Raw genomic sequence first — 24,915 nt, 5'->3', positions numbered from 1 at the left:
TAAAAACTCAAAGGAAGTCATTAGGCTAAGGCCGGCTTACAGTGCCTCATGCCTGAGTATGCAATCTTCCTGCAAACCCCAGTGCTCGCCTATAATTCTTCAAATTATTAAATAATCACTCTGTGTTTCCCTTGGGGTCACATTTGGCAACAAACTAGTGGCCTAAATGAACCAATGATATGACTCAGTGAATAACACTTATGTTCTTAACTTGCTAGAAGCAAAGAGATGTGAAATACTTCCAAGGGACACACAGGAGAGGCAACTATATTCCATGAGGTTTAGAGAATCAGGGGACAAGAGTGACAATGGAACATAAGGATCTGGGAAATAGTTCAATAATCAGTGTCATGTCCCCTACCAATTCCATATATCAGCAATTCTCTACTCCAATCCTAGTTCTTTACCATTTGGGGAGTGCTACAGCCACAAGGAGAAAACTAAGCATATGGCTCTGTCCTTCTGGACATTTCTACAATGTCGGCTGGGCTGCTTTGGAAAAATCCCATTTTATCTCCTACAGCTATATGACCTCAAGTTGTCATTTCAAATAAAGTACGCTTTCAGTGATTTTTATGAACACAGACAAAAGCTGTTACAACCTTTTTTTTTTCCAAACCTTGCAAACCAACTGTAGTTGCTATGTAAGGCTATTTGTTTCTAAGGCAACAGCGTATATCTTAGTACTAATGGCCTGTCCTTTTGCCAGGCAACAAACAGCCTTGTGATGCAACTGCACCTGTCTCGGCTACGCGTTACTATGGAGATGCTCTGGTTGCTATGGCTACCATCACGCTAATCGCCTAGCAAAGGCAGGCATACAGCAGTCTACTCAGAGAGCCCAGCTGTTCCTCCCCGTCTCTAGCTGAAGACTGATTGTCTAGGGTCTGTGATGGAATGCTTCTCAACTGAGAAGCACAAGAACTTCATTAATGCCATTTCAGAGAATTGCTCTGTGCACTTTCCTGCAGCACAAACAACAGACTTGGGAAAAAATCTGCAAGAGGTGGACTAGAGAACCCCGGAGATCTCTGACACCATGCCATTCCCAATTAATATGAACTTGTGGCCCGAGGATAATGTGTCTTCACTATGTAGTTGCAACAGAAACATTTTTTAGCATCTTTAAAAAATTGTTTTGTGTCAGGAGTGTATCCAAATGCAAGCACCGTATATACATAAAACCCACTGTTAAATTTGCTTCTGTGTTCTATAGCTCTTTCTTGTAATCCAACATTAATATGCTTTTTTTAAAAAGCGACAAGCTGCTTAACCCTCCAATTATATATTTGTAAAAAGAGTACTCATGACCTCACAGCCTCACAACAAATGGGCAAGTGAGGAGGGAAGGTCTCCGTTAGTCTCTGCTACTCTTGAAGAAGCAAATACCAAGTAACCACAACAAAACCATCGCTCAGGAGCTCTGTCTACATGGAGACGGGAGTGACAACTGAAGAAACCTTCTTCTCAACATCTGTGGAGACTGGCCAGGGGATAGGAAGATGGGATTGCTTGTTTGATCCATTCCAGTACGTTCATGCCAGAAAAAATGTAACATGGAGAGACAGGAGAGCTGTCAACTCGTCTTTTTAAATGTTTCTACCCAGGAAGACATTATTTTACCTATGATGGAGCCTTCTGGAAACACACTCCGAAGCAGCAGAAGCGGTAAGATTTGCAGGAAATACAACAATGGATATGCCTCCTAATACCACTTAATTTCTTTCTCATTTAGCTGCAGTTATTTTTAAAATCTCACACAGCTTTTAAAATTGGTTTTAGTGCCTGTATCTGCTAAAATCATGCAGATAAATAATAACTTTGGTATACCCCCCCCCCCAAAGTCAGAAAAGTCTGAATTTCTTACCTTTGATATGCCTGAGGAGTGGGAGGTGGGTGGTAAGGTGTCTTTTTCAAAGCCTGAATTAGATTTTGTCTATACTCTGGGTCTATGCACCACAATGACCCTTTCCCAATACTCTGCAAAGGAAATTAAAATATGAAAGCATTAATATAGATGTAGATGTTTTTAAAAGTTTCTCATTTATTTGTTGACTTAAATGTAGTGCTGATAATTGAACACCATAAAATACACTTTGATCTTCCTTGTATTAAGTTTGACAGATCATGTTCTTTTAGATTATGTTGATACAATAATATAATCTTCCCATCAAATGTATCCAAAAACATGAGAATCCTTTATCTTTCAGTGTCCACTTTGAAGAGTACATGTTTTCTCTTCTAAAAAGCTTTAGTTTTGTCACATTTCAAATATTAAGGAAAAAAGTGGGCTAACATACCCACCAAACTCCATCTCTGCTCTAAAAATTAGAGTTATGTTTTTAAACAACCTTATGTTGGTACCATTTTACAAAAATGGAAAATAACCCACTTGTTTTATTCCAGCGGCTCACAAAAGAACAACATTTATGCTTGGAAAGGAATTCTGTAATTATCTTCCCCAAGGAACAAAAGAGCTCCAGCAACAATGGGAAACTTAAGCCAGGATCCAATATTTGTTTGATTCCTTAGTTCACAGCAACATGCTCCAGCCTATAAGAATTTAATCTTTAGTAGTCAAACTTTAAAATGCAAATTTTCCAGAACTGTTCCATGGAGGGACGCTTCCTGGGAGACTCACTTGCAGGCTGGTTGGAGGCATCTAGTTTGATCAGCATATTCAAAAAATCCTAGCTGCCTCTGAGGTCCCCACTGGAACTATTTGGCAACAGGCTGAGGGCGGTCACTCTCAAACTGTGTGCTTTCAAGAGACCGAATGGACCCAAACTGTTTGATAAAGTCATTTGTAAATATTTACTGATTTGTAAAGAAAAGAGGTTAAACCACCCAAACCCACCCCTACCCCCATGCTTTCAGTCACAGAGTCCCTTATTTTCACAACTACTGTATAACAGGAAGACTGATGTCTTCCAACGTTTAGACGGCAAATAAGACAACCATTCCACTAACATGGGCTGCAGGATGGGAGGGGTGTCCAAGCCGATCCCATGAAAGGAACACTAAACGTAGGTGATTCCTAAAATAGTTAAAGTATGTTTAAAATGTTTGTATTTCAGCCATCAGTCAAGTCCTTTTCTTGCCAATGTTATTCACTCACAGTGCCCATTAAAATGTTATCAATAGCTCCAACGCACAGCAGCACAGGTGGAATTCACGGTCTGGGGTACAATGGGAATAGAGGAATTGTACAAAGTCTCAGTTGGAGACTGGCACGAGGGACCATGCCAGTCACCCAGCCCCAGGCACAGGCCTGACACCACTGTGGATCTGTCTATGCCGACACTGCGGCTCCCAGTTTAATCTTCTGAATGTTTAAAGACCTGAAAGATGCCAGCTTTAGAAAATGTTATGTTCCTATATGCCTTTAAACATATATTTTCAAGTCTGGAATGGTTCACAGGATCCAATGAGACCTCCCAAGTAAAAGAGGCAATCATTGCCCTGGTTCTTCCTTCTTTTCTTGTGGAAAAATCTCTGCAGCACGCTTTGGAAAGAAAGTCAAAAAGGTAAGGAGTGAAAAAATAGGGGAGGATAGGGAAGACCAACAATTACCAAGTTTGGCTAAGGTAAACAACACAAGCCACCAAAGCCTGTCAGCGGCCTCCATCATTGGAGGGGTGGGGGAGCCTGCGTCCAACTTGAAGGGCTCCCACAGAGCCCTGAGCCAGGGGCCAGGCCTCTCCTTCCCACGCACACAGGCCTGGTCTAAGCCACATGGAGGCCATGGCTGATAGGCCAGCCTTCCTACAGTGAACTCACCTCAGCTCTCAGAAACTGAAGGCTTTTGTTTTCAACAAGGTACCTCAAAGAGTGTCAAATTTACCTTACACCAATAAGACCTCAGACAAAGCAATTAAAAGCAGCTGGGTCTCACAGGTAACTACCTAGAAGAATGTGGTTTCTCCTAATCCTGACCTAAGTATCTCATGTACTACACTGTTGTACTACTCAGAAATGATATAGAATAAGCCCGCAGATTTGTGTAGAGCAATTGTGAGGTAACCAAAGAAGAATGGGTGGTTTGGAGCTACCCAGCCATGTCTCGGCTACCACTCATGGTACCGCAGAAGTCTTGGCTCCCTCACTGGTAAGAGTCAACTATGAGGCCCAGAGATGTGACATAATATACCTAGCAAAATGGTCTTAGCTACAGGAACTCAGTGAAAGGCAGGTGGTGTCATAAAGATCTCTTTGACAAAAACAAACAAACAAAACGTGATTGGACAATGTCTCATTAACTCCAACCTGAGGCATTTTCCTCCAAGGATGCCAATGGCAAGGTCTTCCAGCAAACAAGGATAAAATGGTGGTCTGCTCTCACATGCTGTTGGTCTTTGTTTAGCAGTATGAGCTTTCTAACATTCTTTATTTTTATCACTCCCCTAACATCCTACACATCAGGCATGGGCTACTGTAACATCTCCCTTGCTCGGGAAGGTAATATCACTCACTCATAACAACTTGGCTTCTAGAAGTTTCCTCTTGCCCAGATCTTCATAGTGTAGTCATTGAGCCGAGGTTTAATTCCAGATTTGGTCAGTATGTGTGGCCACATGTATTCTCAAACTTTGGATCATAAAAAAAAGTTCCTACCTTGACCCTTTCTGCCTTTTATGGTGAGAAGTTTGCTTTTTTCTTTCTTTAATAAGCCAGACTCACATCTCAAGATCTCTCATACTTAGAATTGCTAGCATTCCAAAAAGAGAAAACAAACAAAATGCTTCTTGGGGACACACCCATGAGGATCCTGTTAAGGCCTCTGATCATCTTCCAGGGCCAAGAGTCAGGTTGAGCTTGGGGCACCCCAGAGGCTGGCAGTCTACCTCATTTTCAAGCTTTCTCCTTGGCTTCAAGTGACAGCTCCAACTTATTCAAAGATTTACTTGAAAACTCTAAAATGGAAATGTATAGAGGACAGAACGCTTAAGTCTCTGAGACCAGGAAAAGAGATACTGAATGCCCCTCACAGAGAAGAGAAGCATGTAATTTGATTAGAGTTGAGTAATAAGGTTGAGAGGCAGAGCTTTTACAGAAATATCTGCATCTCATCTAAGACAAGAATATGCAGCCCTTTTAAAAAATGGAAATAACAGAAGGCCATGTACCACTAAGTGTTAAGGAATTCAAAATAATAAAGGAAAAAAAACTTCATACATACATTTTTTCTTATGTGTGTATGTGTGTATTTTATACCCCAGAGAAAAACAGGATGGAGGAAAAAAAAATGAGTAATAGGACAAGGATGAGGCCAAGTTTTTATGTCTCTTTAATTAAAAGGTCTCTAAAGAATAACGGACAGCTCTGTTAATATTTCTTTTAAAAATCAATACACAAGAGTAAAAACAAAACAAGAAGAACCTGTACTATAGACAGAAGTGATAAATGGAAGATGTTTTTTGAACAAATAACAACTAAATTAGATCTAAGGTCTAAATGTGACATTTTCCCCCCTTGGGCTCGGGAGAGGTCTCAACCCAGGGACCATCTCTCCAGGCTCATTCATCAGTGCCACATCTCCCAGAACTTCAGACCTGTCCTGTAGCATGTATCAGTCCGTTTGACGTTGACCTTCAAGTCTGGGTCCTTTGCTAGACTGAGAATTCCTAAGGAAAAGTTCCATACTTTGAACATTGTTTGTCAAGGTGTGAGCTATCGTGAATTAATGTGACCATCAAAATTAGTACTGTTTTAATGGAACAGAATAGAATCCAAAAAATAGAACAGAAACCTGTCTAGCGATGTACTGTGAAATCGGTATGTATGCATATACATGTAATTCTGATCACAAGGTATCAAGCACTTCTGGGAAGCTGGGTTAATACTGGGTAGGAATGGTTCCCAGGGTTATTTCCTTACAGCATTTCGGGAAATAAATCTCTCTGGTTGCAGTCACGGAGCAGTCACGTATTCCACGTGATGCTCAGAAGCTGTGCTTGGAAAACTGAGAGGTGGGACCCATATCCAAATGGAACAGGGAGCTGGGTAAGTATTAAGGATTGAAACGATACTTTTCCATGTTTCTCCTCTGGCTTTTCTGAGATGTCTCCAGCACTCCCCACCCTCAGTCACTGACTCGTCTGTCCATTCATTCGTTCATTCATTCACGTGGCACTATTACCTGCCAGGTACCGTGGAGGACAGGAGGACAGGGTAAGGAATAAAAACAACACAAAATGGTGACTGCCCTCATGAAGTGTGGACTCCACGGGGAAAGACCACAGCCAGTAGATAAGGAAATAAATAACAAAATCATGACAGCCGGTACTACCTGCAGGGAAGGAAATAGAAAATGATGAGTTCAAAGAGAGGAAGCTGCTGCTGGGTGGACAATGAATGGGTTGGAAGTGGCAAGAGGTCCTGCAGAGATGTGTTTGGATCTGCTACAGCCGAGAGGCCCGAGATGACCGCGGGGCGCTGGCTCGGGTGAGGGCAGTGGAGGTAGGGAAGGACAAGTTCAAATTGTAGCATACAGAACCTGGTGGGCCTGGCAACGGATTAGAAATAGTGAAGAAAGAAAAAAAAACTAAAGGTTTGGTCTGACTAACTCACTGGATCGAAAACTAGGAGAGGGAGAAAATCTATCATGCTATTGAACATACCCCCTTTGAGACTGCCTGTCTATTAAGATCTACTGATTAAGGCATTGGAAAGAACTTACTGGACACAGCCACCTGTCGTGCCTCTGCTGTATCCTCCCGACCCCCGCCTTTACAAAAGCGACAGCTCAGAAGCATGAAAGGAAGAGCAGAGGTGGTCTGGCTTTCGAGGTTTAATAGCAACTGGTTCCTCTATAGCAAGGGCTGGTCAAATTATCTTTAAAGGGCCAGAGGGAATATTTTCATCTTCGTAGGTCACCTGGTCTCTGTTGTGACAACTCAACTCTGCCATTACAACACAAAAGTAATCAGAGATGTAAACACATAATGTGGCTGCCTGGCAATAAGACTATTTACAAAAACAAAGTCCACAGTTCACTGCCCTCTGGCCCACAGTTCAATGCACTCAGGGCTCAGACTTGAAGCTCTGTGGTTCTGAGAACTAAGGAACCAGGTACAGGATCTTTGGAGGCTGAGATAAGAGATTTGGGCTGGGTCCTGTGCAACTGCAAAGGAAAGGACATCAGTAAAAGTCTAAGCCAAGGGCTGCAAGGCAAGAGAGATACTTTGAGAGACAGGGACTGGGATAAGTCAAGCCCCTTAGCAGTAAGAACACTGCATTGGCCTGTGCTCACCATCACTGCCCAGCGCAAGCAAGGTATATGTGTGGTCTGCTTTCCTTCCCTGGGTCTATTTCCTACTCCATCAACTATGTGGTCAGAACAGATCATCCCAAAGGCCCGTCATTCCATGCTCTGAGAATACACTGCACACCACCCTTCATCAACACTATTATTTGGGGGCTAGGACCTCACATCTGCAGGGTCAGCGAGAAGCACGTTACTATACCTTCAACTTCCCAACCGTGGGACCTCAAGCAAGGTACTTAACTGCTCTGAGCTCCGGTTTTCTCATCTATAAAATGCGGAATAATAATAATACTTGCTCCACAGGACTTTTGTAAGGATTAAATGAGATTGATACTATACTGGGGCAGATACTAATTAACTCTCACTGTTAGAAAGGTAATTAAAATATTAAATAGCCAGCTCCAAACCACACAGTCCCTGCCTTGATGAATCAGGTACTTGGCAAATGAAGAGACGATGCAAATTTCATCTAAAAAAAAGAAACAAAACCATACACCTCTGCTTGTTTTCCATTGTCTGACACTGCTTTCCTTGGTCCAAAGGAAGTATTCTGTATCAGATGCATGAAGGCGGGAGTGGAGTGGAAATGGAAGGATCAAAATAGAACAAAGCAGAGAACTGAAGTCAAGAGGGATGTGGGGCCTTGAGCAAGCCACCGGCTCTGAGTCACATCTTTTTCCTGTGTCACAGAACCCCGAGTGCCTCCTTCCCTGAGCCAAAAGGTTCTGTCCTTCAGGCTGCTCTGGGCAGGGAGAGGCAAGACCTGATTTAGAGGAGAAAGCTGGGAGGGCAGATGGGAGGAGGAACCAGCCTCAGAGGAGGGAAGAGTCTCCTAGCTGGGATGGCTGTGCCTCAATGCCCTTGTGCCCCCAGGCATTCTGATAAGATCCACTCATTTGCCACCAAATGACACTTGGAGAGGGGACCCAGAGCCAGCATTCTCATCACAGTGCCCTTCTGTGCAGCAGACACAAATCTGAGAGTCAGGGAGCAGCTCTGGGTTACTTTCACTGTGGATCCTGAGCTCACTCCTGGGGCTCCCTGGTGCAGCCTTCTCCACCCCACCAGGGGTCTCTCCTCCTCTCCCCTTTGCTGGCTCTTCCTCTTCTCTAACACAGCTCCTGCTGAGCTCCTCAAAGCCAAACTGTAAGAGGGAAGAAAGGAAGACACAGGGCTGAGGAAGGGAAAAGGAGGAGGGCAGGGAGCAGCAGGGGTGACACCCTCACAGCTGCAGACTCTCCTGCAAACTCATGCTCAGGACCCAGCACCACCAGACCACAATCCACGTATCAGCGGACCAACAGACCCACTCAAATAGTCGTGGCCCTAAGGAAAGCATGCCTCCTGCACCTCCTCCTGCAGCAGGTCACTTACCATCCGTGGAGAGCAGATAGGATGCAGAGGTTCTATAGGAAAACAGACAGTAAGTGCTCTGAAGGAGACATACTGGCTCAAGGGCTGTGGGACAACAGAGGAGAGAAAGGATGAGGTCTGCAAGGGAAGAAGCTGTTAACTCACACACAGGTGGTACACACACACACACACACACACACACACACACACACACACACTTTTAGACCAGCCTCCAGGGGACCTGCTGGTTCCTATGTTCCTATTCAAGGCAGTCCCCCCTACCCATTTCCACCTGGGCCACCTCCCCAGGACCCACTGGTCTCTGGGAGACTGGGTTCTCCTCTCCTGTCCACCAGCCACCTTCGTGGAGTCTCCATACTTTCTATCTTCCAAGATGGGGAGAGCTAAACATCATAGATCAACTCCTGCCCCCTGAGAGGGACCAAGAGCACTTTGCTGGAGAATATTGGAGAAAATATTCCTGTGTGTGGCTCCCAACAGGGGGTTCAACCTGTGCAATTCTTGTCTATTCTGCTAAACTGCTATTGTAGTGGGGGGAACTCTCTTGGATTTCAGTGTCTAAACCTGGTTTGGTTAGGCTAGGTTAGGTTAGGTTAGGTTAGGTTTGGTTTGGTTTGAGCAGGATTTCACTATGCAGGCTGGTCTAGAACTTAACTTTGTAGACCAGGATGGCCTTGAACTCACAGTGATTGTAGAGTCTCAGTCTCTGGAATCATAGGCATGTGCCACCACATCTGGCTTCAACACCTGTTTCTTACAGAGAATGCTCTCTTCCCCAACAGTCACCTTGGGCTTTTTGGGAAGACAGACTATGTCCAATGAACCTAATTCCATACCCAGCATGTAAGGGGCCCCTAATGCATTTAATGATGTGTCCTCTTTGCCAGAGAGGCACAGCAGTTAGGTGATACGGCGGAAGGGCACAGAAAAAGATTATTCTAACAAATGACTACCATGTCTCAGCATTGGCTTCCAAATGCATGAGGGAGAATCACAACAAAATGTTCACAAGTTGCAGGTTCCTAAAGGCACTTAGTTTCTATCTAAAATTCTGTCTAACCTTAACCCTAACCCCACCCCTGATAATCCCAGCCAGTTCTGGAGGAAGACATACTTAGTTAAACGCTCTGAAGGGGAGACAGTCTGGCTTACAAGGGCTGTGGGTCAGCAGAGGCACACTGCAGCATTTCAGAGGAAGTACTCTGCAACCCTGACCCTAACATTCTGTATTTTATACTGTAAAATATAAATTTTTACAGGGATAATTTACAGGGAAAATTTTTAAATTTTGAAAGTATTAAAATGATCAAGGATCTAGCTCAGTACAAGAAAGAGGAAATCAAAAGAAAAGTAAAACAGATTTTTGCCAGCTACTTCACAGTTCATTCCTGTAATAGGCCATTATTCCAGAAATGAAAGTTTAAAAAAAAAATTCTCTAGCCAGTTTCCAGTGCTTTCAATACCTAAACTTGCTGTCTGCATGTCTGTTTCTCCAAAAGCAGAAGGAAAGATGGAACAGAGAGATTGTAATCTCTAGCTGGAGGCCCCAGGCCAGTGAGCCTCTGGGGCCTCCTGCTCTGTATCAGGGCTGGATACCTAATCCCTGATAATCCCAACCAGGGAACATTCCAAACTCCTTCCCAGTGGGTCCTCTAGATATCAGATACTAGTATGGCCCCACTCCCATTGCAATCTGGCTGTTAATTTACAGTCATACTCTAAAAGCTATAAATCTGGAAATCCCAACGACCAGGTCATTCGTGTAATATTCAGATACAGAGCTCTGTGACAAGGTACATGCCTCCATGTTCTGTCAGGGCTCAGACACCTCCAAAGACACTCTGCTGTGGGCATGTGCATAAGGCATAAGGCACTGTTTTCAGCACAAAGAATAAGGACTGGAAATGGTTCATTTATAGTAGAGTAGTTGAGCACTGTGTGTGTGTGTGTGTGTGTGTGTGTGTTTTAATCTATGCAGGAAGACTCAATAATCTTCTTGCATTAACACCTAAATAAAACCAAAATAATCCTGAGATTTGGCTAAAACCAAATTAATCCCTAGGAGAAATCTGTTGTGGGGGAGTCATGTAAGGGTGGGAATCATCACAAGGACCAGCACCAGCTGATCAGAACCATCCTGAGGGCTGGTCTGGCAGGGGCCTCTGCCCCTTTACTCTAGAATCCAGCTGTTTCTTCCTCCTGCTCCACCAGCCATCAAGGACACTTCTGCAGGGTCAAGCACAGCAAGCTCATCTCACCAAGGCTGGCAGATGAGTGTTTGTTTGGGTTGGAAAGAGTTACTTTTGAACTCTCTAAGACTGTTCTTTCTTCACTGCCAAGAATAGTTCAGAGCTGGAGCACTAACAACAATCAATAATAAAATGATCCCCGAAACAGCCAAAACATATTTACTCATAAATACTGTCAAATGCTACACTGGTGAGTTCTAATAAAGAAAAAGGAACACACGCGCACACACACACACACACACACACACACACACACACACACGCTCCAACTCAGAAGTCCAAAGGACTGTCTTCTTTAAAATGATTGTTTTTATCCAACTAAATCATAGGATTCTCCCAAAGTAGTTTCACTGTTCTTTCCCAGGGAAACCTTTAGCCAAAAAAAAGTAGGGGTGGGGGTGGGGTTTCAGTATTTTACAACCAGAAACACAAGAGTATGATTAGGCAGACAAAAAAAACGAGCATAGGCACGAAAGTTTTAAATCTTTTTTCCTTGTTTTCAGTGTCTTAACCTATTGTTTCTTTTTCTTATTTACTTCATTGACAGAACTTCCAGAAAAATGTTGCATCTCTATCTTATTTCTGAATTTTTGATGTTACACCTTTTGGTATCTTTCTCACTGAAAATTTTGTTAAAGGCGGTATCTATTTATAGCTTGCAAAGCTCTGCATTTTAGGAAAAAAGGATAACAATTTAAATGTTCACAAAGCACAAAACACACGGGAAGTATAATAAGCTTGTCATTTTACACACTGCTAATACCAGCCTGGCTACGTCAACTTCAAAGAACCAAGCAACAACCCGAATGAGTTCAAGATCTTCTGTGGTAGCAAACCTTCTACTCAGATACACACATTCAGGCTCTACAGATGGATAAATAAATTCACCGCGGCCAAACACCTACTAAGAACTTCATTACAGGGGGCTGGGGATTTAGCTCAGCGGCATAAGCACCTGCCTTGCAAGCAGGCGGTCGTGAGTTTGATCCCTGGTACCGATAAAAATGAAAATGAAAAAGACGAAAAAAAAAGAACTTCATTACAAAAGCTAGGACACCACCTTTAAAAGGTTTTGTCACCTGATGTGCAACAGAAACATACAATGGTGTAATGAACTTGTCTGGAATGTGGCTATATTCCTCATTCTTTAACAGTTCCTTGTAGGCACTCACAATCTTAAAACTGCACGAGCATATTACAAAGAGAGCAAATGGTAGAATCAAAAAATGCATCCTAGCCTGCACATTTTATGCCTTTTAAAAAAAAATTTAAAAGGCAAGTTGACTTGAATCTAGTACATATGACGGGAAGAAAAATTCAACATTAGTTACACTCATCTAAATGAAAACTGTTAATTTAAAAGTCAAGAGCCAACAGAAAACTTTATAAATCTATGAAGTAGCGCGGGAGGAGCTGCTGGCCAGCGCTGGCTCCAGCCTGAATCTGCACTCTTTCCTGTGGCTCCACCTTCGTTCAGGTCAGATAATCACGGGGCAATGATGTTTTATGGAGGCTAATGAAGACACACCGGGTCTGGCGGACACAAACACCCTTGCTTAGGTTACAAATGGTCACCTAGTGCCACTTTATCTGCTGGTTGTCCAGTTACTCGTCTATTTTTAAATGTTCCAATACGATCTTATCTAATTGGCACATATAATTTGATCGCCTTATTTCCATAACTAAATGTTGCTAAAGTACCTGGCCAGGTAAAAGTTACAGTTACAGGATATGTACACAGGCAGGGCAGTGCTACAGTTAGTCTTTAGTTTAAAAAAAACCAAAATCATTTGGGCTTTCTCAGTATAGCAAGGAAATTGAGGGTGCTGTGCTGTGTTTGTTTTGTTCTGTTTTGTTTTGCATCAGAGATTGAAACCAGGGTCTTATGCATGATTGGCAAGCACTGTACCCCTAAACGACGACCCCAGCTTGGATTGAGTTTCCTGCTTTTTAAGGAACAGCCACTGGTTATAGAAAACCTGGGATCTACCTTCTGTGTAGAGGGCGCTTCTCAAGGTCTTAAGTTTTGGATCCTGCTCTTAACTACAGCACTGGGAAATTTCCTGATCCAATTTTTGCGAAGAAATTGCTTTTCTACTGCCTTTAAATTCTAACGCAAGTGTTCCAACAGTAAAGGACACCCTTCAACAAACGATGTTTATGCACTGATGTACCCCACCACACTATGACACTGTGCTACAGAGACAGGGCTACAAACATGCAGCCCCAACTAGAGGAAGCTGAATCTAGGGCCTTCACGCTGAGCTATATTCCCAGCTCTTTTTATTGTTTTTTTGTTTTTGTTTTTTCAGACAGTGTCTCACTAAGTTGCTAATTTGCCATGGGTAGGCTGGAATGTGGGATACTCCTGCCTCAGCTTCCCAGAGTGCTTGGATAACAAGTGTGCACCACCCCACCTGCCTGTTTAAGTAACTCCTTACATTCTCGTAAGTGCTGGTTAAGACATGGGCAAAGCGCAATCAGGCCAGACAGCTGCACCCAAGCATGCTGGAGAAGGGGTAAGGAAGTATAAGGAAGAAGGACAGGGGCTTCCCCAAGGCAAACTGTAATCCAGGGCTCCTAGGAAACACAGGATTTATGTAGGGCCAGGTCCGCAGGGAGTGGGGAGAAAGAGAAAAGGTTACAGGCAGAGAACAAATAAATCCTGTTAGTCATAGGTAAGGGGGCTGAGGGCAAAAATGAAGGAAGCAGAGTTTATCCAAAAACACAGTCTGACCAGGACACACCTAGCACATGAACAAGGTGGCAAAGGCCTGACCTTCTCGAGCCAGAAGCTGCCCATAGGCGCACAGCCCGGAGCTGCTGCTTCCCAAACTGGGGCCCAGGCTTAATCTCCCGGAGGCCTATTTCAGAGTATTTAAGAGCCAAATGGCCTCAATCCTCAGCCCCATCATCACAACTTGTTCCCATGAGGTCACAGAGGGCAGTGCCCACCCCAGCACTTGCCTAGCTGAGCATTAGGACTGGGAGTGAGAACTGAGAGGGACACTAGGGGATTTACCAAGCTCCAGGCTCACCTGATTCTGGACCCTTCTCAGCAACACAAGGCACAGAATCCATAGGACAGAGCGCCACAGCCTCGGCTCAGGTTCATCCTGCTGACGACCTCACAGACTGGCACGATGGCCAACGGGAGGTTGTCAGCGAGAAACCCCACCAAGGCTAACAGCTGGCGACTCTGGCTCTGCATACACTCAGCAGATTTTCCCCACCATCATTCCATCCCTCCTGAGCACTCAATGAGCACAAAGACCTGAGTTCAGTCCCCAATGCTACAAGGAATGGAGGTGGAGGTGGAGGTGGGCGACACTCTCTCAGGACATTGCTGAGTAACCTCACCTAAACAGTTCAGCTTACTTCAGGGTCTGCGCAGAAATTTTTTTAGAAATAGCAATAAAAGTAGTATCAAGCGCCAGCAGCAATGCTGTTAACACTGAAAAGCGACCATGTGCCAAGCACCCCAAGAAGCATGTGACAGGCATTATTTCACTTGATTTTCCCAGCAAACAAGAAGTAGAGGGAGTACTATGACCTTACAGATAAGAAAATCATGGCCCAGACAGGTTCTCTAGCTTATCTAAGGTTAATGCAAGCAATGTGACATGAAAACTTGTACCCTCAACATTAAAAGGCGTCCACAAGGACACCACTGTTAAACGTGCAGCAAGCTGCAATGAAACTGTATCACGTACCTCCAAGTCAAATCGTAAAGACATTTTGGATAACCCGTCACACTGGATGAAGTAATGTACACCTTAAATGAGACTCCACACAAATGGGTCCTGGTCTGTGTATACATCTGCATTTTCTTTAATCATTTCAGATACAAACTGAAGTCAAAGTTTTGTTATTATTGTGATGATAACAACTCTCCAATTGTGTCTCTGTGACCATTCAGATACAGGATCATCTTCCTGTTTGTATAGCAAATTTCTAAGGAAGATTAAGTATCTCGGGGAGTCCTCCACAAGTTGATAAAGGAATCTGAGATGATCAGGGCCATTTATAGCCACAAAAACACTGAAAGGGTAAGGGCTCGCTCTAGTGATCACAATCACCAAGAGCCAGGATTCAAACCTGGGTCTCCTGAATTGCCAACATGGGAAAAGCCAGACTGCCAGAAATATCTCCCAACACGTGCATAGCGGGAGAAGCGCATGACCTACATCTTTCCAGGGCCGGGTGCTGATGTTCCCATACCTGAATCCAGGACTAGGCTAAGATAAACCAAATCCCAAATGGTGGACAGCTGTACACATCTGTGCCATTACTAACATTCTCCTCCCCTGCAGATGGGGCCCACAGTTTCAGAACTCACCTGCCAGGAAGAAACTTCTTAAATTGTTTGTGTGTTATTGTCAAGAAATTCTTAAAGGGGATAAGCAGGAAAAGAACTTAGATGTGTTCTAAAATAAGTGAGAGCACACTCGAGCCCAGTGTTCTTTTGGAATTATCTGTACTGCATTGATTGGACAAAAATGACAGCCCTAAATCACATTCAACCCTTGAGACGGTCTCCGTGGCCTGTGGGGCCCCACACACCACAGAGATGCCAGGATTGACACTTTTGATAAGTCCAGTCCTTACAGGTACAAAATCAGTACTTATAAGAGTCTATGTAAGGCACTGTTATCAACCTTACATGAGACAGCAAAAAGGAATGGGTGCAATGTGATCAAAATATACAGTGAATGCTTAAAATTTTTTAAAAAATTATCACCTTGTAACAGTAACAGACACCTTGTTACTGATCCCTTTCAGATCAAACACACGTATCCCGTCATTCTTGTCATTTTTGAGTCTTTAAGAGGTATGGTCAGAAATGTGGTCACGGCTGCTGCCAAGTGTCACTCAACAGAAATGTAGGCACAAAACATGATGCTGTATCTTCATCTGCCTTTTCTTTCCACCAGATCTGACATCCTGTGACTTCTGGTTCTTCCCCAAAGTCAAACTCACCGTGAAAGGTAAAAATTTTAATCGATTCAGGAAACAAAGGCAGCCATAGCAGTGTAACCAAAGACACTCACGAAACAGGGGAGGAGGAACGGAGAGGTTTTACACCTCTGGATTCCTCTTTCTGGGATGCTAGCTGCATTTGCTACCGAAAGCTGTGGTCCTTATGGAGCACCTAAAAGCTGAGCCACCTTCCCTCCAGATTCTAGAACCTGCTCCTTTAATCACACCCAGGCAGATAAAAGTTCCCTGACGCTGTCGGCGACATCTTCTCCCAGGGCAAGAGTGCCATCACCTGCGCCCGCTGCTGTGAACCAGTTTCTCAGCAAACTCTCCCCAGTCACTTCACGTTGATGTGCCATCTGTCTCTTGCTAGAACCTGACTGACGAATTTAAAAACAGAATTGATTACCCTAGAATGTTACTTAGAATCTACATTAGCAATACGTACATTATAATTCCTTTACAATTTCCCCGAGTCATAGGCAGAATAAAAAATATATAAGCCATCAATGCTTCCATAATAATTTACTACACTATTGCATACCTTGAAGGAACAGAATTTATCTTCTTAAAAGTGAAGTAAGCTTTAAAACATGAAAACTCGATTACAGAATTAGAGAAGTATGTTGTTACTAAAAATACTTCTTAGAATTCCTTTCTGAGTGCATCATCAATGATTACTATGCTTCAGAATCACTCTAACCACTTACAAAAACTACAAATAAGACAGCAGTGGAGGAAAGGTTTCCAACTTGACAAAAGCTGAGTGAAATTACATCTTATCTGAAACACTGTATAGGGCTGGCATTGACCACATGGTATGAATTCACCTCTTCTAACAGGAATACCATTCAAACTTTGTAAGAACTTAACCACTGATGTCAATCTGCAGATCACTGGTGTTTTGTGCTAGGTCAGCGTAATCCATAGAAAATTTTAAAAAGAAAAAAAACGAAAGAAGGTTAAAGTTTCTAACTTAAATACTATAAGCAGTCTCTTGGGATAAAAAAACCTCCAAGGAATCTACAGGGTACAGTATGAGGAGGAATAACACAAATTGATATTCTTTAATCACTAAAGAAACTATTCAAATCCAGGATCAATATGACCATATTACAAACAAAATTTTAAAAGGTGTTTAACAAATTAATTAAGAGCCACGTCTGCATATATATTTTTTGTTTGTTTTGGTTTTGTTTTACTACACCGAAAGCAAGCGCTCTGCGGCACATTCTCTGCCCCCAAATGATCAAGTTCAGGCTTATCCCAGCCTTCATTGAAACTCAGGTTCCTGTGGTAAAGAGGTGATTAATTCCCAGAGTCCAGCCTGTTGGTACAGGTCCTGGAGTTACCGCATTTTAGAGGAAGTATTTTGCAACAGGTGTTACGGGAGAGAGAGCATAGGCAAGAATGTCTCTCTCTTGGGAAACCAAGATCTGAATATGACAGCTCCAGCCTCTCTAGCTGGAGCCTTCCTCTGCAGCACACGGCAAAGGTGTGATTCCACGCTTGTTTCTGTGGCCTTTCGGTTCATATCTTCCTCCTTAGCCAACACGTAAGCACTGTGAAAGCGGGAGCTATTTCCACTTTTGCTCATGTCCACAGCCGGTGTGCCCAGTGCCCTACCGAGGAGTACATTCTTAAGAGATTTGCAAATCACTTAAACCACACTTTCCACAGGACTGAAGGGAAAAAAGGAAAGCCTGATATTTCTTTTTTCTTTTTCTTTTTTTTATGGGGATCGAACTCACGACTGCCTGCTTGCAAGGCAGGCGCTTATGCCGCTGAGCTAAATCCCCAGCCCCTTAGCCTGATTGATATTTCACTACATCTACTTTTTCATAAAGTTTTGACATTGCAACTTCTAATTGTCTCACAATTCCAACAATAAATTAAGTCAAAGGTTAAGAAATACAAATTAAGATAGCAAGATATGATTACATGCTCACTGGAATGGCTAAAACTAAAAACACTGATAACACCAAGTGCTGGTGAGATGGCAAAGCAATGAACACTTACAAATTGTTGGTAAAAATGTAAAGTAGCACAACAATTTTGGAAAACAGTTTGGGAGTTTATTCCTGTAAAATTAAACATACATTAATTATGGAACCTGCCAATCCCACTCCCAAACATTTCCTCAAGAAAAATCAAGTCATACACAAACTCATACAAGAATATTCCAACTGGCTTCATTCATAAGATCCAAAAACTGGAAAGAATCCAGAGCCCAACAGGTTCCTGGATAAACCCACTGTGGTATGTCCATAAAGTAGAATACTACTCAGCAATAAAAGGAATAAATACTGGTTCACAAAGTGATATTTTTTGTGGCTATGGTCACACACAGCTGCAATCCCAGCACTGGGAAGCGGGGTGAGGCAGGAGGATCCCTGCAAATTCAAGGCCAGCCTGAACTACATGAAACCTGTCTGCATGCCTTCCCTCCAGTAACATCTTTGCTTCTCAAAAACAATGTGCTGAGACAGCAAACTTAGACACAAAAGTCTCTTTTTCTATGATTTTGTTCATATGAAATTCTAGATAGGTAAAATCAATCTACAAAGAAGTTATATTTGTAGTTGCCTGAGGGCTTAGGTGGAGACCGAGGAGAATTGTTAAACACAGGCTCCAGGAAACTTTTTGTGATGAAAATGTCCTGCATCCTGACTAGAGTAGTTTTTACAGGAACCAACACAATCATCAAAATAGGTTCTATGAGTATACTTAATTATGTATAAATTATATATCCATGAAGTTGATTTCACAAAAAAACACATACATTTAAAATTTTAAAAAAGCACAGACCCTAACCAGGGATGTAAAGTGGCAATATTACCTGAAGTGAAAAAAAATTCTTTTATACAGCGTTTGCACATATTTAAAGGCTAAAGAGAACGTGTACAATGACCATAAAAGCCTAAAAGGGTCAAATGTGGGATGATTTAGACATCAGAACAATGACACAGAACAATGATCCTGAAACACTAACTAAATAAAAGCCTGTAAGTCCACAGTGATGGTCACAAAGAGGGATTTGTTGGCCTCCATTAGAGGTAATCACCGTGCTAATCTTTTTCTATAAAAACGTCTCATTACAATTACTTTTTAGGAACTATTGGCTAGTAAGAGAAAAGTTACCATTTATAATCTCCACTGAAATAATTCAGGCAAGCATCACCAGTGGGCGCATACATGGTATGAGAGTCTCCCCAACATGTGAGGTCTCCCCAAGCGCACCTTCTGGTGGGGAGATCTCACATCACTACCTCAGGCCAATGATAGTAACTGGGGACAAGCTGGTGGGAGTTTACCAGTACCCAGAATTGCCTGGCAACTACTGAAACAAGCTTGATCCTGAACAAGTATTTGGATCTGACTTTCTGAAGACACAGGGGCAAGCGGAACAATACCACAAGAAAATAATCACCCAAATTCAGGATGTAGGGAAACCCTACATTACGGATGCATGTATCATACTGGGGACTGAATCTAGGATCTTCTTGCCAGGATCTGTATCCCTGGCCCTTTCTTGCTTTTTTATTGTGGGGCAGGGTCTCACTTAAGTTGCTCAGGCTGGGCTCAAACTTGTGATTATTCTGCCTCAACCTCCCAGAGTGCTGGGATTATAGGCATGCTCCACCATATCAGCTTCAGAAAAAAAATTTTTTTCCTAATTAATGTAATGAGAGGAATGGGAAGAGTATACCAGACTAAAAAGAATGAAGAGGAATAAAAATATAGCATTTATTGTGCCTTACCTTCTTTGGATCTTGTTTTAAAATGAAAATAGAAAGTTATTAAAGACTGTGAGGAACATCTGTAGAAATCTGAATATAAACTACATAGATGCGTTATGGAATTATTTCAACTCTTCCTGGGTATAAGAGTTGTATCATGGTCATGCAGAAGAATGTCTTTATGGCTGAGATTTATGCTGAATTTTTAAGGGTAAAGTGTCATTTTTATAGCCTTTCTGTATGTCTGACTTTTTCCATAATTAAAAAAAAAATGAGAAAGGAAAGAAAGCAGAAGTACATAACCACTCTGTAAAACTTTATCCTAGGGGCTGGGGATTTAGCTCAGCGGCATAAGCGCCTGCCTTACAAGCAGGAAGTCATGAGTTCGATCCCCGGTACCCATAAAAAGGAAAAAGACAAAAAAAAAAAAACTTTATCCTAGACAGAGCCAGCACCCTGTTATTCCATGCATCCTCACAGGTGTTGACAGAATGGATTGTCCTCACCACACCACCATCCCATTCCAACTGCTGAAGTCCTAACCCCCGGATTTCAGAAGATGACCATAGTAACTGATTTAGAAATAGTGTCTTATAGAGGTAATTAGGTTAAAATGAGGCCATTGGTGAAGATCTTGATCCAATATGATCTTGTCCTTCTAAGAAGAGGTCATTTGGATACAGAGGGAAGACCATGTGCAGACATTGTGAGACAGCAGTCAAGGAGAAGGGTCTGGACGAAACCAGCCTTGCTGACACCTTGATCTCAGACTTCCGGTCTTCTGGATTGTGTATAAGTAAATTCTGTTGTTGAAATCACCAGCCTGTGGTACACTGCTACAGTGGCCCCATCAACTAATATAACTGAAATGATTTCCAGGAGGAAGAGGAAGAGTCGTCCCCAAACACAGATGGAGGAATAAGCCGCTGCTCCCTGGTGCACATTATCCGCTCACTGATAAGGAAAATCAAGAGCCCCAGGATATCACGCATGCGTGCAGAGTCTGGGAGCTGAGCAAGCTACCCGGAATGACTTCCCGTTTGCAGCATCAGCTGGGAATACCCAGACTTGCTGGAATTGCTGGCTCTCTCTCTCATGCACCCACAGGACCGACTCTCTCAGAGGCAGACATGTCTGGGGACATCCCTTTCAGCCTTGGCAGTATCCTGGGAGAGACACTTAAAACACACAAATCTGTCTGCTGCATGTGATCAGATTTTGGATTTTTTTTGTATCTGAGCTGAAAGGTTGCAAATATATTAAAGTCATTTCTCCTTAAAAAGAAATATGCTCATGCTTACCATCACGAGAGGGGACACTTTAAATAGGTCTTTAATACTTTTTCTACTTTTTCAGCATGGAAAAAAAATGGAAATAAAACTGGTAAGAAAGGCAAAGAAAGTGAGATCTCATCAGATGTCTTCCCTCAAATTACTTGAATCACATCCTGTTAAGGGAACAGTGAGTCAGTTCCACAGACTCTGTTGTGAGTGCTGGAAAGGGTCTCAGAGAGCTCCCAGTGGGTTCTCCTCACTTGACCTTCAAGTGAACCAACCTTAGCTGGAAAGAGCTTATCCAGAGCTCGTGGCTGTTGGTCTGACTCAAAAGCCAAGAATGACTCTTCCAGAGTGCGATAAGCCACACGGTACAATACTGAGTTTCAGTACAAAAGGGGAATCCCCACAAACAAGCTTAATTCAAATATGGAAGAAACTTTCCCACATTGCTGACTTTATCCTCTGCAGATGACGAAGGGCATCTTTTTGCAGTCTCGTCCCTGTGATGGTCCTATTTTCTTGGCACATCAAGCCTGTGATGGCTTGGATCTTAAATGTCCCCCAAAGCCCATGTGTCAAAGGCTTGGTCCCCAGAGCAGAATTCTTTCAAGGTTGGGGCGGGGTGGATCTAAAGATCATTGGGAACGTGGGACTCCAGAAAGGGGTTGTGGGATCCTGCCCCCTTCCTCTCTCTCCCAATTTCACTTTCTGGCCATAAGTAAAGTATCTGGATCTGCCAGGTGCTCCAGCCATGATGCGCTGCCTCGCCACAGCCCCAGAGCAACAGAGCTAACTGACCATGGACTGAATGCTCCAAAACTCTGAGCCAAGATGAACTTTTCCTCTTTGTAGGGTGATTACAGTGATGGAAAACTTACTCATAAGACTCAACTCTTTACCATGTTAAAGTCAAAAAGCAGCCAATTTTCCAGGACAAAATTCAGGTGGAGCTCTGTGGTGACAGTGCCCACCAGGGGACTCACAAGTTTGTCCTCCTGCTGTGGCCACAGCAAGAGGGTGATTTGAATTATTCTTATGAGTCCTACCCCACGAACAGGTAATCACCTGCTCCGCACTAGGTGTGCTAAAGCTACACACCAGGATGTTACCCCTCCCTACAAAAAGTGGTGTTCATGGCATCATCAACCTCTGGGACCTTAGCCAGTGCCCTGGTCACATTCTGAGTGGACGCTGCAATGCTTGTCCATGAGAACTCAGAGTTAAACTAACTCTGATATGCCCAGAGCTCTACAATCAATCTCAATGCCAAAGGAAGGAAGCCTCCTTCAAAGACAGTCATTGCTAACTGATGTGCCACTATCAGAAACCACTGATGAATAACAGTAATCATTCTCTACTGTGGGCTATATGCTCCCAGGATTCCTGAGGTGATTCATGGAAAGATTATGCCTAAACCTTCCAAAGACTACAATCGCATAGACAATTGCTTTTAATTTCACAAAGTGTTTCCAACAACATCTTGGGACATGACCATTACAGCCATCTCCACCTCTGTCCATGCTGTGGAAGCATGTGGCCAAGTTCAGTGGCCCAGCTCTTGAGTTCAGGAAAGACCTTGAGAGGTATACATGAGTGAATACAATGCCAGCACTGGCCAGCCCTGTACTGTCCCTCTCCACTCTCCCCAAAGTTCTGCCTGTTCCCTCTGCAGCCCACACAGCCCTTGACAATCGGTCAGTCTGTCTAGCTTGAGTTCACCATGGTCAAATCACCACCCATCACCTTGCCCAGCAGACCCCATGGGCAAATCCTTTTGCTCCCCCGATTCTGCCCTCCTGTACTCCCACTCCCCTCTCCTCTAGGCAGACTCCACTGCTCTTCCTCATCTGCGCTCCCTCCCACCTCCCAACAACCATGAGAGCCTATGGCATCCATCTCCGTGATGGAAGGTCTGATGTTACCTGCCCCTTCCTACTGCTGCCAGTCCAGTCAGCAGGACTCTAACTCCTCACCTACCTCTGCTTCCTGATGGCCCAACCATCACTCCCACCACCTTCCGCTCCCTGCCATGATTCAAGCCTTCCACAGGTCTGCACTATAGACAGCTCCTAACTCTTAGACCTGGAGGTCAAGCCCTTCACCACAAAGCCGCTCCCATCTTTGTGATCTTATCGAATGCCAGCCACTTCCCCAGCTCTCCACGTTCTACATTCCACCAGGTTCCTCTCCAAACACATCTGAGTCCATCAGCATCTGCTCAAGCCACTATCCTGACACAAATGTCCTTCAGGGTGGACCAGGAGACAAGTGGACTTTGCCTGTGAAGGATCTTGGTTCAGATTCTGCTCTGTGCTTCCTGGCTCTGACCTGAGACATGTGACCTCTCTGTCTCTCTCTGTCTCTGTCTCTGTCTCTCTCTCTCTCTCTCTCTCTCTCTCTCTCTGAGCATCCATTTCCTCATGTATAAAAGGGAACCAGTAATCACCCACTTTGAAGAGCATTTGGAGCAGTAAAGTCCATGAGAAACACCGAACAGAAGGGCTGGGGTCCTACACCAAGAAAACGTGGGCAGACTCTTGGAGGTCACCTTGATCAAAAACCAATAAGGGACAGTGGAGAGACTCATGCCCAGGAGGGAGGGTGCCCCACTGAGCCCAGAGTAGGGGAAGCAGGGGGCACACTGTCTAGCAGCCCCTGTCCAACACCCTTGCCCCAAAACTCTATTGCTTGGAACAGTTTTGTATTTTTTTCTTTCTTTGTCTTTTTTAGCTACAGTCAGTACCATCTGTGAGTTACACTGCAGAGCCCAGGCTCTCAATAATTTGAGTTAGACCTCAGGGATCCTGAACTAAACATATGTCCCACAAAAACAGAAAGTCATTCATATGCTTTCACCTACTAACTGTAAAAAGAGGCTTTTCATCAGAGTCCCAGAACACAGAAATGTCAGGTTCTTTCCATGACATGTGACATGGCAACGGTGTCTCCCAACACATCGGGCTTCTCCAAACAGCCATGGGGAGCAACACACTGGAGAGTAAATGCAATGGGTGATTTTTAAATAGAACTCTGCCATGAGTGTGCTAATTTCCTAGGGCTTCCATAACAGATAGCTACAAAGAGGTTTTCCTCTTGTAGGCTGGAAACCTGAAACCAAGAAGCTGACAGGCTCTCACACCTCTTCCCAGCTCCACGCAGCTCCCCACAGTCTGTGGCATGCCTCAGTTGTGGCTGTGTCACTCACATCTCTGCCTCCACAGTCATGTGGCTTTCTGCCTGGGTCTGGGTCTGTTTCTGCTCCAGTCACTGGATTCAGGGCCTCGTTCAATGTCACACAACTTCATCTAAACTACTGCTATCTGCAAAAATGCTACTTGGAAATAAGGGTGCATTCTAAGCCTCTAGTTGGATATGAATTGGGGATGAGGAGGAGTTCTTCGGGTGAATACAATGATGACTGAAGAAAATCAGAGAAATTTCTATAATCATTAGACCCTCAAGAGCCTCAAAGGTCGTCTTCTGCAGTTATTAAACAAATGTCTTCTCCGACACCAAAAACCACCAGCAATGGAGGTGAGGGACACAGAACATGGACTTGGGATGAATTCTACCTCTCCACTTCAACAAACTCACCTGGCAGAAGAGGAAATCCCTGAAAAATGTTCAAGCTGTATCTCTAGCTTAGGGAAGACTCAGGACTGGACCTCAGGTCTCCCCGTCCAAACCTGACACCCAGTTCTGCCACGGACACAAGATGCTCAATTTCCTGACCTGCTGCTGACTGTGGGCAGACACGAAAAACAGCTGAGGTTTTTCATACACACAATGTGGTTTCACCAAGTGGAAAACCATTAGCTCCATGCCTACCATCACACCAGAAGCGAGCCCTAGTAACACACCTAGTCTAGCTGCAAAAGACCACAGGAAGAAACACCCAGGAACAGAGACCAAGATAAACCCAGGCTACGGATCCACTGAAAAGGACCCAGCCCAACCTGGGTGGGGGTGCAACAAAAAACTTCTGGGAAGAAATTGCTGCTGTCAATGTTTAAAGGAACGGAGATGAA

General features: G+C 43.7%; 1 protein-coding gene and 1 long non-coding RNA gene across 8 annotated transcripts in view; one reads left to right on the top strand and one right to left on the bottom strand.

Moving 5' to 3' along the window:
* Foxn3 (forkhead box N3) overlaps window positions 1-24,915 on the bottom strand; it is a 381,623-nt gene that overhangs the window by 165,859 nt on the left and 190,849 nt on the right. For all 6 annotated transcript variants that reach the window (XM_003472469.5, XM_063241447.1, XM_063241448.1 and 3 more), the window contains one exon: window positions 1,868-1,980. In XM_003472469.5, the coding sequence (XP_003472517.1) occupies window positions 1,868-1,980 (113 nt within the window). The remainder of the gene's footprint in view (window positions 1-1,867; window positions 1,981-24,915) is intronic.
* LOC134474243 (uncharacterized) lies at window positions 1,977-21,005 on the top strand. Of its 2 annotated transcripts, XR_010044969.1 has the most exons (4): window positions 1,977-3,527; window positions 5,911-6,003; window positions 15,825-15,878; window positions 20,490-21,005. It is a non-coding gene; the product is annotated as an uncharacterized LOC134474243 (long non-coding RNA). The 2 variants fall into 2 exon arrangements; XR_010044968.1 differs by having other exon boundaries at window positions 1,977-6,003.

The sequence above is a fragment of the Cavia porcellus genome, unplaced genomic scaffold (genome assembly GCF_034190915.1).
Source record: "Cavia porcellus strain 051 isolate PalLab524CR breed Dunkin Hartley unplaced genomic scaffold, mCavPor4.1 scaffold_31, whole genome shotgun sequence".
NCBI classification, from domain to species: domain Eukaryota; kingdom Metazoa; phylum Chordata; class Mammalia; order Rodentia; family Caviidae; genus Cavia; species Cavia porcellus.
This window is presented reverse-complemented; position numbering and strand designations above follow the sequence as displayed.